This window comes from Triticum aestivum, chromosome 6D (assembly GCF_018294505.1).
Source record: "Triticum aestivum cultivar Chinese Spring chromosome 6D, IWGSC CS RefSeq v2.1, whole genome shotgun sequence".
Taxonomy (NCBI): Eukaryota; Viridiplantae; Streptophyta; class Magnoliopsida; order Poales; family Poaceae; genus Triticum; species Triticum aestivum.
This window is the reverse complement of record NC_057811.1, coordinates 38,837,201-38,854,093: the sequence shown is the minus strand read 5'-3', so window position 1 is coordinate 38,854,093 and position 16,893 is coordinate 38,837,201. Positions and strand designations below refer to the sequence as shown.

Genomic DNA, 16,893 nt, shown 5'->3' with positions numbered 1-16,893 from the left:
CAACCAGATTAAGATCCGCACCAGAGTGGTACGGTAATCCTGTTCTGGAGGTTATGTTACTAGACCATGACGAACCTACGAACTATGAAGAAGCGATGGTGAGCCCAGATTCCGCAAAATGGCTTGAGGCCATGAAATCCGAGATGGGATCCATGTATGAGAACAAAGTATGGACTTTGGTTGACTTGCCCGATGATCGGCAAGCCATTGAAAATAAATGGATCTTCAAGAAGAAGACTGACGCTGACGGTAATGTTACTGTCTATAAAGCTCGACTTGTTGCGAAAGGTTTTCGACAAGTTCAAGGGATTGACTACGATGAGACCTTCTCACCCGTAGCGATGCTTAAGTCTGTCCGAATCATGTTAGCAATTGCCGCATTTTATGATTATGAAATTTGGCAAATGGATGTCAAAACTGCATTCCTGAATGGATTTCTGGAAGAAGAGTTGTATATGATGCAACCGGAAGGTTTTGTCGATCCAAAGGGAGCTAACAAAGTGTGCAAGCTCCAGCGATCCATTTATGGACTGGTGCAAGCCTCTCGGAGTTGGAATAAACGCTTTGATAGTGTGATTAAAGCATTTGGTTTTATACAGACTTTTGGAGAAGCCTGTATTTACAAGAAAGTGAGTGGGAGCTCAGTAGCATTTCTGATATTATATGTGGATGACATATTGCTGATTGGAAATGATATAGAATTTCTGGATAGCATAAAGGGATACTTGAATAAGAGTTTTTCAATGAAAGACCTCGGTGAAGCTGCATATATATTAGGCATTAAGATCTATAGAGATAGATCAAGACTCTTAATTGGACTTTCACAAAGCACATACCTTGACAAAGTTTTGAAGAAGTTCAAAATGGATCAAGCAAAGAAAGGGTTCTTGCCTGTACTACAAGGTGTGAGATTGAGTAAGACTCAATGCCCGACCACTTCAGAAGATAGAGAGAAGATGAAAGATGTTCCCTATGCTTCAGCCATAGGCTCTATCATGTATGCAATGCTGTGTACCAGACCTGATGTGTGCCTTGCTATAAGTTTAGCAGGGAGGTACCAAAGTAATCCAGGAGTGGATCACTGGACAGCGGTCAAGAACATCCTGAAATACCTGAAAAGGACTAAGGATATGTTTCTCGTTTATGGAGGTGACAAAGAGCTCATCGTAAATGGTTACGTTGATGCAAGCTTTGACACTGATCCGGACGATTCTAAATCGCAAACCGGATACGTATTTACATTGAACGGTGGAGCTGTCAGTTGGTGCAGTTCTAAGCAAAGTGTCGTGGCGGGATCTACGTGTGAAGCGGAGTACATAGCTGCTTCGGAAGCAGCAAATGAAGGAGTCTGGATGAAGGAGTTCATATCCGATCTAGGTGTCATACCTAGTGCATCGGGACCAATGAAAATCTTTTGTGACAATACTGGTGCAATTGCCTTAGCAAAGGAATCCAGATTTCACAAAAGAACCAAGCACATCAAAAGACGCTTCAATTCCATCCGGGATTTAGTCCAGGTGGGAGACATAGAAATTTGCAAGATACATACGGATCTGAATGTTGCAGACCCGTTGACTAAGCCTCTTCCACGAGCAAAACATGATCAGCACCAAGACTCCATGGGTGTAAGAATCATTACTGTGTAATCTAGATTATTGACTCTAGTGCAAGTGGGAGACTGAAGGAAATATGCCCTAGAGGCAATAATAAAGTATTATTTATTTCCTTATATCATGATAAATGTTTATTATTCATGCTAGAATTGTATTAACCGGAAACATAATACATGTGTGAATACATAGACAAACAGAGTGTCACTAGTATGCCTCTACTTGACTAGCTCGTTAATCAAAGATGGTTATGTTTCCTAGCCATAGACATGAGTTGTCATTTGATTAACGGGATCACTTCATTAGGAGAATGACGTGATTGACTTGACCCATTCCGTTAGCTTAGCACTCGATCGTTTAGTATGTTGCTATTGCTTTCTTCATGACTTATACATGTTCCTATGACTATGAGATTATGCAACTCCCGTTTACCGGAGGAACACTTTGTGTGCTACCAAACGTCACAACGTAACTGGGTGATTATAAAGGTGCTCTACAGGTGTCTCCAAAGGTACTTGTTGGGTTGGCGTATTTCGAGATTAGGATTTGTCACTCCGATTGTCGGAGAGGTATCTCTGGGCCCACTCGGTAATGCACATCACTATAAGCCTTGCAAGCATTGTAACTAATGAGTTAGTTGCGGGATGATGTATTACGGAACGAGTAAAGAGACTTGCCGGTAACGAGATTGAACTAGGTATCGAGATACCGACGATCGAATCTCGGGCAAGTAACATACGATGACAAAGGGAACAACGTATGTTGTTATGCGGTCTGACCGATAAAGATCTTCGTAGAATATGTGGGAACCAATATGAGCATCCAGGTTCCGCTATTGGTTATTGACCGGAGAGGTGTCTCGGTCATGTCTACATAGTTCTCGAACCCGTAGGGTCCGCACGATTAAAGTTACGATGACAGTTATATTATGAGTTTATATGTTTTGATGTACCGAAGGTTGTTTGAAGTCCCGGATGTGATCACGGACATGACGAGGAGTCTCGAAATGGTCGAGACATAAAGATTGATATATTGAAAGCCTATGTTTGGACATCGGAAGTGTTCCGAGTGAAATCGGGATTTTTCCGGAGTACCGGGAGGTTACCGGAACCCCCCGGTAACTTAATGGGCCTTAGTGGGCCTAGGTGGAAGAGAGGAGAGGAGGCTAGGGCAGGGCCGCGCCCCCTTCCCCCCCAGTCCGAATAGGACAAGGAGAGGGGGGGGGGGCGCCCCCCCTTCCTTCCTCCCCTCCACCTCTTCCCCCTCTCTGCTAGTCCAACATGGAAAAGGGGGGAGTCCTACTCCCGGTAGGAGTAGGACTCCTCCCAGGCACGCCTCTCCTCCATGGCCGACGGCCTCCCCCTTGCTCCTTTATATACGGGGGCAGGGGGGCACCTCTCGACACACAATTGATCAACGATCTTTTAGCCGTGTGCGGTGCCCCCCTCCACCATATTACACCTCGATAATATCGTAGCGGAGCTTAGGCGAAGCCCTGCGTCGGTAGAACATCATCATCGTCACCACGCCGTCGTGCTGACGAAACTCTCCCTCAACACTCGGCTGGATCGGAGTTCGAGGGACGTCATCGAGCTGAACGTGTGCTGAACTCGGAGGTGCAGTGCGTTCGGTACTTGATCGGTCGGACCGTGAAGACGTTCGACTACATCAACCGCGTTGTGTTAACGCTTCCGCTTTCGGTCTACGAGGGTACGTGGACAACACTCTCCTCTCTCGTTGCTATGCATTACCATGATCTTGCGTGTGCGTAGGAATTTTTTTGAAATTACTACGTTCCCCAACAGCCCTCAGCCCGCGCGGTCGGCTCCTCAAGGATCTGTTTTTAATTTTCATTCTTGTGGGGGTGCTTTGTACCATTGGCTTAGTTTAATATAGTTCGGAGGTATTTTTCGCAAAAAAAGCAAACAGGTTTAGTATTTTTTACTGGAAATGTTGGTTGTTTTTTGTTTGCAAGATTATATTCTGTTCCTTTTCGAAGTCACTGATCTAAAACGCCTCTTCCTGTCGTCACGTGTCCTGCGGCGCGACGCCTTATCCCCCTCCCCCTCGTTCCCCACCGCTAAATCTTATCCTCTCGACCTCTCGGCCCATTTCTTCCTCTTCTTCCCCCTCCCTCTGACTTTCCTCATCTTCATTCGCCAGACAACTGTGTCGACGGGAGATGCTGGAGACGATACACGGCAGGGTGTCTTGCTGTGAGAAGCTTCCGTCGTCGGGGCGCGCTCCGATGCTGCCGGAGGAGGCGCTGTCGTGCTCGCCTGCGCGCGCAAGCTGCGGGTTTTTTGCACGAGCTGGCTCCAAGGGCCGGGCGCTACAACTTGAGGAGCTCCAAGCCGACTACCTGTTGTGGCTCTCCGGAGTTACTCATGCGACGCGGTGAGTGCTGTTTTGGTGGCTGGAGACGCTGTGCGTGTGGGCATGGAAGTGATCTTGTGGTTCTGTCATCAGCGAATCTAGTAGCCCAAATCATACTGTGTATTGACACATTTTCTATTTCTCAAGGGGCCGTCCATCCTCCTACTGATTGGATTGTGCTTCTTCGTTCTGTTCCCTTGATGCCTCAAGTAGCCGCTGCCGATTGCGTGCTTGTAGTTTCTTCAGTTTCCTTCCTCTGCTTGTAGATGCCTCAAGCAGTTGGTGTATATAAATTGATCCTATTGATTACAAAGGAGCGAGGTGACTATTTTTTCTGATAATAGACCTATTGTTACAGCAAAACCACGCAACCGCATCCGTTTCTATTCTTCCCCATTCGCAAATCCCCCCTTCTTCCCACTCCAGCAAGCCGGCCTTCCTGCCTCCGACGGCGCTTGGAGAGGAGCTCTAGCTATGCCACGAGCAGGCCATCCCAGCAGCTGCCGCCGCCCCTTTGTCCTTCTCTCTCTAGGCTTTTTCCTTCTCCTTCTTCTCTTTGTCACTAATCTTTGTTTTCTACAGGGAAGGAAGTCGCCATGGAACAACCCCGCCGCCTTGGAGCTCGCCCCGCCTCCGGCCCACCACCTCTCCGTCGGCCTCGTGGTCCTCCGCCTCGATCCGTCCGCTGGATCCACGCGCGGAGCAGCCGTATCCGCCGCCCAGACCACCAACCAAGAGTCGCCTCTTGCCTGTCATGCGGTCGGGAGGAGGACGACCGAGAGGAGCGCCCATTCATCCGCCGCCTTGGAGCTCGCCCTGCCTTCGGGCCGGCACCTCTCCGTCGGCTTCGATCCGTCCGCCCCGCCGCCCAGACCACCAACCAAGCGCCGCCTCTTGCCTGTCCTGTGGTTGCAGGTCAAATAATAAAAACTGCAGGGTCCTTTATGTAAAAACGAATCGTTTTTTCGGATTAGCCACTTAAAAATAGGACCGCGGGTCGAATTCTCTGAAACAGATGGACTTTTATGCAAAATCGCGCGCGACGACGTACAGGCAGAAACCCAATTCTCTTTATTACTAGGTAAAGATAAAGAGTAGGTACAGATTTATTCCAGAATTATTTTTGGAAACGGGATTCATAATTGCACGTATTTAGAAAAAGCGTCAATTTCAATTCTAACCTATCACCCTAAAAAAAGCACTAACCCATCAACTCAAATGCAATATTATAACTCATTTCATATTATTTAAATTTTCGCAAGTGCTAATTGTATTTAAATATTTGCACATTTTTTTTCTAAATTGTTGAGGTCATACAAAGGAAAAAAATGATACAAACCTGATTTACAAAATAGGTAACCACATTTAAATAATAGGAAAGTTAAATTTTTAAAGAGAATGAAAAAGTCATTTTGTTGCGCCATGCACCTGAATAAACCTCATCATACCTCGGGTCAGGCCGGGCAGGGCTCGGGCTGGGTTGACAAAAGCACAAAGCCCGGCCCGGGCCAAGACATGTAAACATTACATTTTTTGAATTTAAACTAATAATTTTCAGAATATTTAAATATATTATTATACCTATTTTAAATTAAAAATATTGTTTTACCCTCGTCCCTCGTTCAGGCTATGTTCGAGCTTTTGGGCTGGGCTTTGGGTGAAAAACTGAGCCCGAGCCCGATCTATATGCAGGGCTTTCGGCTAGGGCCATCGGGATGGGCTGCGCATGCGCAGGTGTTCGGGAAACAGCGCCCACGCGCCGGCTAGGAGAAGCAGCGCCCTCGCGCCCTGCAAGTGGGCCGGCCCACGAAACGCGTCGTACGCGGAAAACACCCAAAAAAAGTGAATACTGCAGGAATCGAACTCAGGATGTTTACTCAACGTCCAAAGCTAGCAGACCACTTGAGCTACCGGCTGCGAGTGGTTAGAAACAGCGTGAGACAGCAAATAACATTGTCGCGGCGCTATTTGTTGCACATAATAATGTACTATATCACATCAATTTTCTGGGAACAAAAAAATCGTGACTAGAAAAGGTTCATGGATTTTGAAAATAATTCATCAATTTTGAAAAAGGTTCATAGAAAATAAAAAAAAAGTTCATGGATTTCAACAAAAATCTACAAATTTGAAAAAAGTTCATCTACTTGAAAAAAAGTTCATCGAAAAATTTAAAAAGGTTCACTGAATTTGAAAAAAAAGTTCATCAAATTTTAAGAAAAGTTCATCGAAATTGAAAAAAAGTTCATTGAAAATTGAAAAAGGTTCATTGAAATTGAAAAAAGTTCAGTGAATTTGAAAAAAGTTCAGCGAATTTGAAAAATTGTTCATCGATTTGAAGAAAAAGTTCAAGAATTATAAAAAAACATCGATGCAGGACGAATAAAAAGAAAAAACGAAAACGAAAAACGAAAAAGGGTAAAAGGACAGATGCAATATGAAAAGAAGTAAAAGGATGTTAGTTATGAAATCCTGCTGGGTGGCGCGGTGGTAGCTGGCTTTTAAGCCGAATGGGAGGTCAGGGGTTCGATACCTGTCGGCAGCGCTACTTTTTTTGCGTCTGCAAAACGGAAAGGAACCATGGTGAGATGGGCCGGCCCAGTGCGGGGCGCTGCATTTCCCAGGTGTACACCTGAGAGTAGGGATGGGATTCGTTTTAATTCTTTATAAATATGTTAGTACCATTAAGAGTTTTGAAACTTTTAATACCACTTCCCACAAAAAAAGCTTTCAATACCACTAAGCATTAGAACAATCCAACCGTTGTCATGTGTTCTCAATCGTAAGATTTTTCTATTGTATTGAGTTGCTGCATGTGATTTTCCCCATGTGAAGTCTCTCAACCTCCAGTATGTCAACGAGCTTCTACACCATTTACTGTCAGAACACATTTTTGCAAAATAATGGTGTTGGATAAACCTAATTTTTAATATATTGCAAGATTCCAACATCATTTGGTTGTCAAATTATTATATATTACTCCCTCCGTCCTAGAATAAGTGTCTCAACTTTTATTTTGAGACGAAGGGAGTATATGTTAACGTTCATTTGCATCCTTAGAGCATGAGAATATCGCAGGACCTTCATGCCGGATGAAACTCTGGGTGGTCAAATGTTTTATAAAAATAGCCTACATGTACATCGAAAAAGTATGTCCCGAAACCCTATCAAGGAAAAATTGCTCTTCAATTAATTGCTCCTAACACACAGTCGCTTTCCTTGATTTTTTAGGAGCCGCTCTCTGTCACAAATCACTAATTAAGGAGTATTCCTTTCAAAGATCACTCTCATCTCTTCAGCGTACTGTATAACTTGAGAGTTTTCCGTTTTTCATACATCTATTTATTCAAAAAGTTTTCTTCTCTCAAACCATGCGTTCAAATCTCGAACCGTTTTCACCATTGGATATTTGGATTCCTCGTGTCGAGATCTTTAAAACTAGATCTAGATCTCATGTTGGTAGGTTTTGACATTTTTTCACGAAAAAAGACAAAAAAAATGGAACTGGGAGCACTTTTTTTTAATTTCCAAAAGAGGCACGGCCGCAGAAGCAAAATCATGCCTCTCGCAGAAGAAAAAAAATTAGAAAACATGATTTTTTTCCTTTTTCGAGAGGCACGACTGTGCCTCTCGCGGAAGAAAAATGTGTCTCTCACGGAAGAAAAATATAATAGAAAATAGTTTTTTTTTTGCGTCTATGAGAGGCACGGTCATGCCTCTCGCGGAAGAAAAATAACAGAGAACGCGCTTTTTTCGTTTCCGGCCGTGCCTCTTGCGGAAAAAAAATCGTGTTTTAGCTGCTTCTTTGGTGTATACTGGGCCTCGGTGTTCGGTTATTAGGCTACATACAAGTTGGGCTCATAGGATTCCTTCCTGGGCTGGCTTTCAAGACGATGCCTACTCCGCACTCCGCACCACTGCCTCAGAAAAGAAAAAAACGAGCTCGGCACCAAGCCACCAACAGCCGGCGGCGAACATCCCCACTTCTCCCCATCGCCGCCGGCGACGTCCCTTACACCGGCGCCATGCTCCGCCTCCGGAGCTGCATCCTCACCCATCTCCTCTCTTCGCCCGCCACCCATCCCGCCCCCTCTCTCCACCGCCTCCTCTCCGCCGCTGCGCCCGCCGTCTCCCAAAGCCCCCGATTCGCGGTCGAGGACTACCTCGTCGACACCTGCGGCCTCACCCGAGCGCAGGCCCTCAAGGCCTCCACCAAGCTCTCCCATCTCAAATCGCCCACGAACCCCGGCGCCGTCCTCGCCTTCCTCGCCGGCCTCGGCCTATCCAGTGCCGACATCGCCGCACTCGTGGCTCGTGACCCGCAGTTCCTCTGCGCCGGCGTCGAGAGAACCCTGTCTCCCGTCCTCGCCAGGCTCACCGGCCTCGGCCTATCGCGCTCTGAGATCGCGCGCGTCGCCTCGCTCGCACCCCGCAGCTTCCGCTCCAGATCTATCGTTTCCGGGCTGGAGTACTACATCCCCCTCTTTGGCTCCTCCGAGAGCCTTCTCCGGGGGCTCAAGAAATTCAAGTACTTTCTCAGGTCCGATCTAGAGAGGGTGGTCAAGCCCAATATTGAGTTACTGCGGGAGTGCGGGCTAGGCACTTCCGATATTGCCAAGCTCTGCCTCGCTGTGCCATGGCTGCTCAGCGCCAAGCCGGAGCGCGTCCAGGTGATGGTGGCGTGCGCGGAACGTCTCGGTGTGCCCCGTGGATCGGGGATGTTCAGGCACGCGTTGAAGGCTGTTGAATCCCTCAGTGAGGAGAAGCTCGCCGCCAAAGTGGAGTACATAAGGAACACGTTCAGGTGGTCGGATGCTGAGGTGGGCATTGCTCTTTCTAAGGCCCCACTGATGCTGACCAAATCCAATCAGACACTGCAGAGCAAGTCGGAGTTTCTTATATCTGAGATGGGGATGGAACCGGCGTACCTTGCTCATCGGTCGGTAATGCTCTGCTTTAGCCTGGAGGGCCGAGTCAAGCCACGGTGCTATGTTATAAAGTTTCTTAAGGCAAATGGATTGCTAGATCGCCACTGGACCTACTTGACAATTGTCACGGTGGCTGAGAAGGAATTTTTGGAGAAGTTCATATGTCCTCACAAGGAAGCTGCACCGAACCTTGCTGAAGATTATAATGCCGCATGCAGAGGGGAAGTGCCAGCTGATTTCAGATTTACATGAACAAACAACCGGCTATGAGAATTGGTAACTGCGTAAGGTGCAACAAAATTCTCACTCTGCGTAGTAAGCTGGTAAATTCTGGTTCGGTGTTCATTGCCTAATTAGATGTTGGTTGCATTGATTCCTGAACCCTGACGAATTTCATTCGGTAGAGAAGAAAGCATTGCCTACAATTTCCTAAGATAACATGTCCAGGATACATTTGTGTTTCCCACTTCTATTTAAGATAATGGAAATAGGATCTGTGGGTGCGCCAATTTGCTGCTGAAACTTGCACCCTGAGAACCAAAAAACAAAGGAATTATCCTGCGTTGCTGTGATATGCTTTCATGATGAATTTTATCTAGTGTGTTCCTTTTTTAGCTGATCAGTTGGTCGCCTTTTTTGCTCCATCATATGTCACTCAGTACTAATATTGCAGCTCAATGTTTAATATTAAGATTATGCTTAGAAAATATCTTGTCTGTTCCGAATGATAAGACGTTTTGGATAATTTAATATGGACTACATACGGATTGAAATGAGTGAACAAACACACTAAAACATCTCTACATATGGACTGAAATGAATAGAACATGTTATATTTTGGAATGGAGGGACCGAGGGAGTATATTTCTATTTGGTGTATGTTCATTTTTTGCCTTTTGATTCCTTTCCCTCTATTCTCCAAAGGTTGATTCCTAAATAATGTATAGTTGACAATACTTTTGCTGGGAAATGCTTCAATATTGTAAAATTAACCTATCTGCCTCTAAAGCATGATTAACAAATGAACTGGTCGTATCATTTACAACTGCCCTTAATCTTCAGAAGTAAACCAATGTAGATGGCATGATTTAGTCTTACCACATTTCTCTACTATTCAGTGCTTGCATATGTAAAACTGTGTGTCCAATCACAAAACTACTTGTATAATTTGGCAGCAAAACTGTTGATTAAAAAATTGATTTGGTAAAGTTACACAACTTAGATCAGATTCTTGCTTTCAGCTGCGCTACAAGTCTTTGTACATCACTGGCACCTTAGGCCTGGTGTCCATCCTATATGTAGCACATTGCTGTGTCTACTGATGCAATTCTGGGCTTTGATGGTGTTCAATGATGCAAGAGGGTAACTGTCCACTATACTGTTCCAAACCATCGTATTTATCATTCTTTTGAGATTGATGAACGTATCAAGATATGTATTGGAGCGAAGAGAATGTGAGATCAGACCAGTCAGCCAATGCATTGAGAATATCAGTGGGTTATTCTCTGTACTTTTCACGTTCAGTGTTCTGCTTCAGTTGGTTTTCAACAATATTGGGCTACTTTGTTGGCGGGCCTATCCTGCAGTGTAAGTTTGTCAAGCACCGGCCACCAATGAGAGGCGTTCCCTCTGATTTTCAAGTATCAAAATCGGCTTTCAGCTATATTTGACCTTTGTTGAGGAGCCTGTCATGCAGTGTAGGTTTCTTAGGCATTGACTGAGTATTTTTCTGCAAGGAATCTGTGGAACTTTCTAGCTGTATATTTGTTTCCACCTGACGTGTTTGAGAACAGAAAAATGGAAGCAATAAATGGATCTGCCTTGATTAGCTAAGCTGCTTTTCAAACAAGTCTACATGTACAGATCAAGATAAATTTTTAGCTTCCATTTTCTTTTGTTCAAATAGAACACTTGGTCCTGTGATGGAGATGGACTCGGAAATATTATGAGATCATTATCTACCATGGAGGAAAACTTAAAGAAGTGGAGCTATGAGTCCTTTGGCTCTGTTCGTGGTCGGTTAAAAGATTTGAGGAGGCAATTAGAGGAAGTGAGGGACAGGAACTGGAGAAGAGGACAAACAAAACAAGAGAAGAGTTCTGTTAACCAAATTTCGGATTTAATTGCCAGAGAAGAAATTATGATACGCCAGAGATCTAGAGTACAATGGCTAGTGTTAGGAGATCGTAACACCGCCTTTTTTCACTCAAAATGCAGAGAAAGAGCAAGACAAGACAGAATAATTTCTCCACAACGAGAGGATGGAAGGATATGTTATCAACAGGGAGAAATTGAAGGCATAGCTATTAACTTTTTCTGCAAATTGTTTTCTGCTCAGGAGAACCTGCAACCAGATAAAGTGATAAAGTACGTGCAACCAAAAGTAACAAAGGATATGAATAAGCACTTATGTAAACCGTTTACTTCAGAAGAAGTTGAGAAGGCACTATTTAGGATGAAACCAAATAAATCTCCAGGCCCAAATGGTTTTACAGCAGGATTTTTTCAAAGCCATTGGGAACTGATAAAGATTGATATTTGCAATGCAGTTTTGAAGTTCTTGCGAAATGGTGAAATGCAAGAGGGCCTAAACAAAACAATTATGGTGCTCGTTCCAAAGGTGAATCATCTCGGTACTGACCAATAGCTTTATGTAATATTTTATATAAATTTGTTCAAAAGTCTTGGCAAATAGGCTTAGATTAATCTTGGATGAAATCATTTCAGAGGAACAAAGTACTTTTGTGCCTTCGCGTTTAATTACTGATAATGTTATTACAGCTTATTAATGCATTCATTACATTAGAAATAAGAAGGATAAACTGGAGCAAGTGCCATTAAATTAGATATGACTAAAGCATATGACTGTATTGAATGGACTTACCTTAAGAGGATTATGCAAAAATTGGGCTTTCATAATTACTGGATTAACTTGATAAGTAAATGTGTTGAAACAGTAAGCTTCTCGGTTATGGTGAATGGTCGTTTATTGAAACCCTTTCAACCAACAAGAGGATTAAGGCAAGGGGATCCCATTTCTCCTTACCTGTTCCTGATTTGTGCAGAAGGTCTAACAAGCTTACTAAAATTCGAAGGGACACAATATCTTAGTGAAGGAATTAAAATGCGTATCCATACTCCATGGATATCTCACTGACTATTTGCTGATGACTGTATTGTCTTCACTCAGGCTTCAAAGAAAGGAGCAGAAAGACTTCAGGAAGTATTGGAAGCCTACAACAAGGGATCAGGTCAACTGGTTAACAAAGTAAAATAAGCAATGTTCTTCGTGAAGAGACGAAAGAAGAAACGAAGAGAATTATGAAGATAGAAACAGAAGCTCTAGAGGAGAAATACTTGGGACTACCTACGGCCCTATGAAGAAACTTAGCAGGTGGATGGTCAGAGAAAATGTTAAATTCTGCAGGTCGTGAAGTTCTTATTAAAGCGGACATGCAAGCAATACCCACATATTCAATGAGTTGTTTTAGCCTCTCAAAAACTACTTGCAAGAAGATGACCCCGTCAATGGCAAATTTTTGGTGGGGAGGTGATGGGGATAATCAGAGAATGCATTGGAGAAAATGGGAGGAGTTCGCACAGCCAAAGAAAGCTGGAGGTATGGGATTTAGGGAGATTCATCTGTTCAATCTAGCCATGTTGGGTAAGCAAGGATGGAGGCTTTTAACAAACCCAAGCTCTTTGTGTGCTAGAGTTTTGGCTGGGAAATACTTCCATAACATGGAATTTATGAACGCAAAGAAGAAGAAGAATAGCTCACATGTTTGGCAAGCTATCTTAAAAGGAAGAGCAGCACTTCACTTAGGCCTGATCAAGAGAATTAGAGATGGAAAGTCTACCAATATATGGGAAGATAAATGGATTCCAACAATTCCAAGAGGGAAACCAAAGGAGAGAAGGTACAACTGTCTTAAATGTATCAGATCTTCTGAATGAGATCTGAATGCATTAAGGAATGGGACGGTACTCCCTCCGTAAAGAAATATATAAGTGTTTAGATCACGTATTTAAGATTCCACTGGGAAAGTTAGACCATGATACCTGGGCTCAGCTGAAAAACATGGTCTGTATTCAGTTAAATCAGCATACAAACTCCTTGCCATAAATTCAAGAGAGAATTTCTTATTTGGCCCTTTCTTAAACTTTGGTTCCCTATTTGGTCCAAAATAAAATTTTCTTCTCAATTTGACACCTAAAGTAATTTTTGTTCCTTATATGACACTTCCATCCATTTTAGACACTAAAGATGTTAAGCGTAAGGCGAAAAGGCTGTTTTGCCCCTAGTGTATTGTGTGACTATCCTGACTGTAGTAAAAAGAAAAAGGCAATCAGTTTATCCATGTTTTAGGGATGTATATGCTTAAATATTTTGGTTAGTTCATCATTCGCGAATGCGGCTGCAGAGTGGATATGTTCCACGGCGCTGAGGCAGGCTCAGCCTTGGGCGTCCACCCGGACATGGCGCGTCTACATGAGTCGCGGACGGCGCCGGCATCGCCTGCGGTTCGTGGCAGTCGCGATTAAAGATGCGCCTGCAATAGTCGGACATAGCCAAATACTCGCTCCATTCCTTTATATAAGATGTATTTGTTTTTTGATAAAATTTCATAATGTAAGATGCATTTCTTCTAAATTCTCGTAATTCCCTTTTTATCCGTCCAGAAAGAGAAAAGTATCTCTTTACTGATTTCCTGTATCTCTACTTGTATCGAAATAAGGAAACTATCTCTCTCTTGATTGCATGCATCTCTTACTTTTCTGGACTCACTAATTTACTTGCCACTAACAAACAAATTTGTCAAGGGCAATTTTGTCCTAACACCTGTATAATTATGCGCAAAATTATACACCAGCGCACTGCACTGCTAGCCTGGTGCTGCATGCACGCTCCCTCGGGTATGGGCTCCGGCTTGCTGAGGTTGGCCGAACGTATGCATGTGGCTTGCTGAGGTTGGCCGAACGTGTGCATGTGGGTTGCTAGCGGGGCTGCTGACGTGCTTGCTTGTTCGTGCGTATGGCCCGCGTGTGCCTTCCTGGGGCGCCGGCGGCTGCACGAACGGGGGTAGCGACTAATGCTGATCCTCTTCTCTCATGCGTGCTGCAATCTGTGTTAGAAGGGATAGAGAGATTTGGTGAAATGTTCGTTGTATTGCTTGAGCCTCATGGACATATATATAAGAGTACATGATCATCTTGAAGTATAAGACAAGGTAGAATAATATCTTACGCTATCCTAGCTTTCCTAATAATCACGATACTCAACATCCCCCGCAGTCACAACGGTAGCAACGCAGACGGTGAGACTGGAGAATAATCCGAAGGCAAGCCAACGGACACCCCCCATAGTCGTAACGGTCGATGCATCGCGGAGTCGTGACTGGAGTGAAAACCGATGAGGTTTCTCAAGCAAGGCGGTAGCCCTTTGTGCCGTTTGTCGAGGTAGCCGAGAGCGTAGGTGGTGGAGCCGTGGTCGAGGTAGCCGTGCGAAGAACGCCGTGGTCGGTGTCGAGTCGGGGGTCGCCGGTGTCGAGGTAGTCGCCGTGGAGCTGCGGAAGAAAAGAAGCGGCGGCGGCCTAAGGAGGCGGCGATGGCGGCTAGAGAAGGAGCGCGGCGGCGGTGCTCGAAGTAGGCGATAATGAACCCGACAGCATGACGAAGACCGGCGCGGACGGTGACATTCCCGCGCTAAGGGAGGCGGCGTGGCGCATATCACGTGGAAGTCAACGTGCGTGGACGGCGGTGGACCGTGGGCCGCATCGTTACGGCTCGAAGGGGCGACGCAACGGCGGTGGGAAGGTCGGGGCGACGGCGGGGAAGACCTCAGGGCGGTTGCAGGGATCGCGTGCCACGCTCGCTACGGCCCGACGGGGCGACGTAGCGGCAGCGCGATGGTCGGTGAAGCCTCGGGGACGGCCTGGAGCGGACGGCCTCGGTGCGGCGGTTGACCGCGGGCCGCGGCACTACGGCCCGAAGGGGCGACACAGCGGCAGCGCGCGAGGTGGTGCAACCACGGGAACGACCTCAGGGCGGTGGCGGAGATCACTTGCCGCGGCACTACGGCCCGAAGGGGCGACGCAGCGGCTGTGCAGATCGGCGCAGCCACGGGGAGAACCACGGGGCGGCGACGCTGCTGCCCGACGGGGCGACGCAGCGGTAGCCTGTTGCTCGACCGGCGGTGGGGCGCGCTGAACTCGGGGACAGGGCGGTGATGGCCGGCGTAGATCGACGAGCGGGCCGACGCGTGGACGGCGGCCATGAGGGGCCGCCTGTCGCGCGAGGCCGCCGGGTCGGGGCGACGGACGGGCAGACGCGCAGACGACGGCCGTTAGCGGCCGCCTGTCGCGCGAGGCCGCCGGGTCGGTGAAGAGGCCAGGCGGTCGCGCCGGTGTCGGAATAGAGGTGCACAGAGGTCGACGACGGCGGCGGGCGACACAAACCGATCAAGTATAGCTCGGAAAACAAAAATAAAAACGCCAATCGAAACGACAGATAAGAGAGTGAAAAAACCCGGAGCAAGGGCTCGGGAAAAGACTCTCTAGGGCAGCCGGTCAACACGACCGGCGGACGAACCCTAGGTACGGGCGGGGCGTCCCCCGGCGGCAGTCATGGAGGCCGACCGCCCCGGGGGCGGCGCGCGGGTGCGGAAGCGGCGACGGCTAGGGTTTAGAACCCGAAAACTGATACTATGTTAGAAGGGAGAGAGAGATTTGGTGAAATGTTCGTTATATTGCTTTGAGCCTCATGGGCATATATATATAGGAGTACATAATTATCCTGAAGTAGAAGACAAGGTAGAATAATATCCTACACTATCTTAACTTTTCTAATAATCACAATACTCAACAATCTGGAGCTCCGTAGACGTCGGCGTGACTTTCCTCGCCGTGCCCAGCAACTGTTTGCGTAAATGTCTGAGTGCTGGCTTTGTTGGGTGCTATGTGCATGCGTGCATGCTCTGTCCTCCCTTTGCATGCCTGAGTGTGTACCATGCCTTGGTTTGTAGCGTTGATGTGTAGCAACCTCTTCTTTGTATTGATGATGATCAAGATACAAAAATATTACAGGGGCAACATGGTTATTCAAAGACATATATAAAATAAATATTCCCAAATTACATCCACGGCGGGCAGGCTGCCAGGGCGGCTGCATAGACTTCTCGATATGCACACCTCACAATCTATAGGGTCTGCAATCGCTATGGGCAGTGGAGGAGCTTAAGGGCGAATAAGGAACCTGGTTGGGGCATTTTTTTCTCGCAAAACTGTAAAATGGCAGTTATGTCTGCTAGAGATGCTCTTAGCGAGGGCCAAAGGAAAGTATCTTTGCTTAAAACATACTCCCTCCGTTCCTTTATATAAGGTGTATTTATTTTTTAATAAAATTCCAGAATGTAAGGTGCATTTCATCTAATTCCTCATAATTCCCTTGTTAGCCCTTCAGAAATAAGGAAAGTATCTCTCTCCTGATTGTCTGTATCTTTCCTTGTAGCAAAAGAAGGAAACTATCTCCCTGTCGATTGCATGTATCTCTTACTTTTCTCGAGTTACTGATTTACTTGCCACTAACCAATAAATTGGCCAAGAGTAATTTTGTCCTAACATGTCTATAATTATGTGCCTTGATCACCGCGCCAAAAATAATACACCTTACATAAAGGAACGGAGGGAGTAATATTTAACACTATCAGGGTCAACATAATGCACTTCCGCAAATAACTTTTGGAGGTTATTCAAAGACATATATAAAATAAATATTCCCAAATTACATCCTTTAACATGGGCTATAGATATCTTGGATACATCCATTTGTGACGATGAAAAGGCCAGCTACATCTTATGTGGTATGTGGTCGGTGTGGAATGCACGTAATGCTCGCTTACATGGTGAATCATCAACCAAATTAACTCAAGCATGTAGATGGGCATATGACACTGCCACAGATCTTATTCAAACTGCTAG

The 16,893-nt window shown here is 45.8% G+C and overlaps 2 protein-coding genes across 5 annotated transcripts; both read left to right on the top strand.

Moving 5' to 3' along the window:
* The first annotated feature begins 3,694 nt into the window (after positions 1–3,694).
* On the top strand, positions 3,695–4,998 carry LOC123143353 (increased rDNA silencing protein 4). The gene is made up of 2 exons (XM_044562245.1): positions 3,695–4,007; positions 4,569–4,998. The coding sequence occupies exons 1-2, from the start codon at positions 3,793–3,795 to the stop codon at positions 4,966–4,968; spliced, it is 615 nt and encodes a 204-aa protein (XP_044418180.1). The 5' UTR covers positions 3,695–3,792; the 3' UTR covers positions 4,969–4,998.
* A 2,904-nt stretch (positions 4,999–7,902) lies between these two features.
* On the top strand, positions 7,903–13,062 carry LOC123143351 (uncharacterized). 4 transcript variants are annotated; one of them, XM_044562243.1, is made up of 3 exons: positions 7,903–9,203; positions 10,156–11,534; positions 12,105–13,062. In XM_044562243.1, the coding sequence occupies exon 1, from the start codon at positions 8,012–8,014 to the stop codon at positions 9,164–9,166; it is 1,155 nt and encodes a 384-aa protein (XP_044418178.1). In that variant the 5' UTR covers positions 7,903–8,011; the 3' UTR covers positions 9,167–9,203; positions 10,156–11,534; positions 12,105–13,062. The 4 variants fall into 4 exon arrangements, with proteins under 4 accessions (XP_044418178.1, XP_044418177.1, XP_044418176.1 ...); XM_044562242.1 differs by having other exon boundaries at positions 7,903–9,237; XM_044562241.1 differs by having other exon boundaries at positions 7,903–11,534.
* The last annotated feature ends 3,831 nt before the right edge of the window (positions 13,063–16,893 follow it).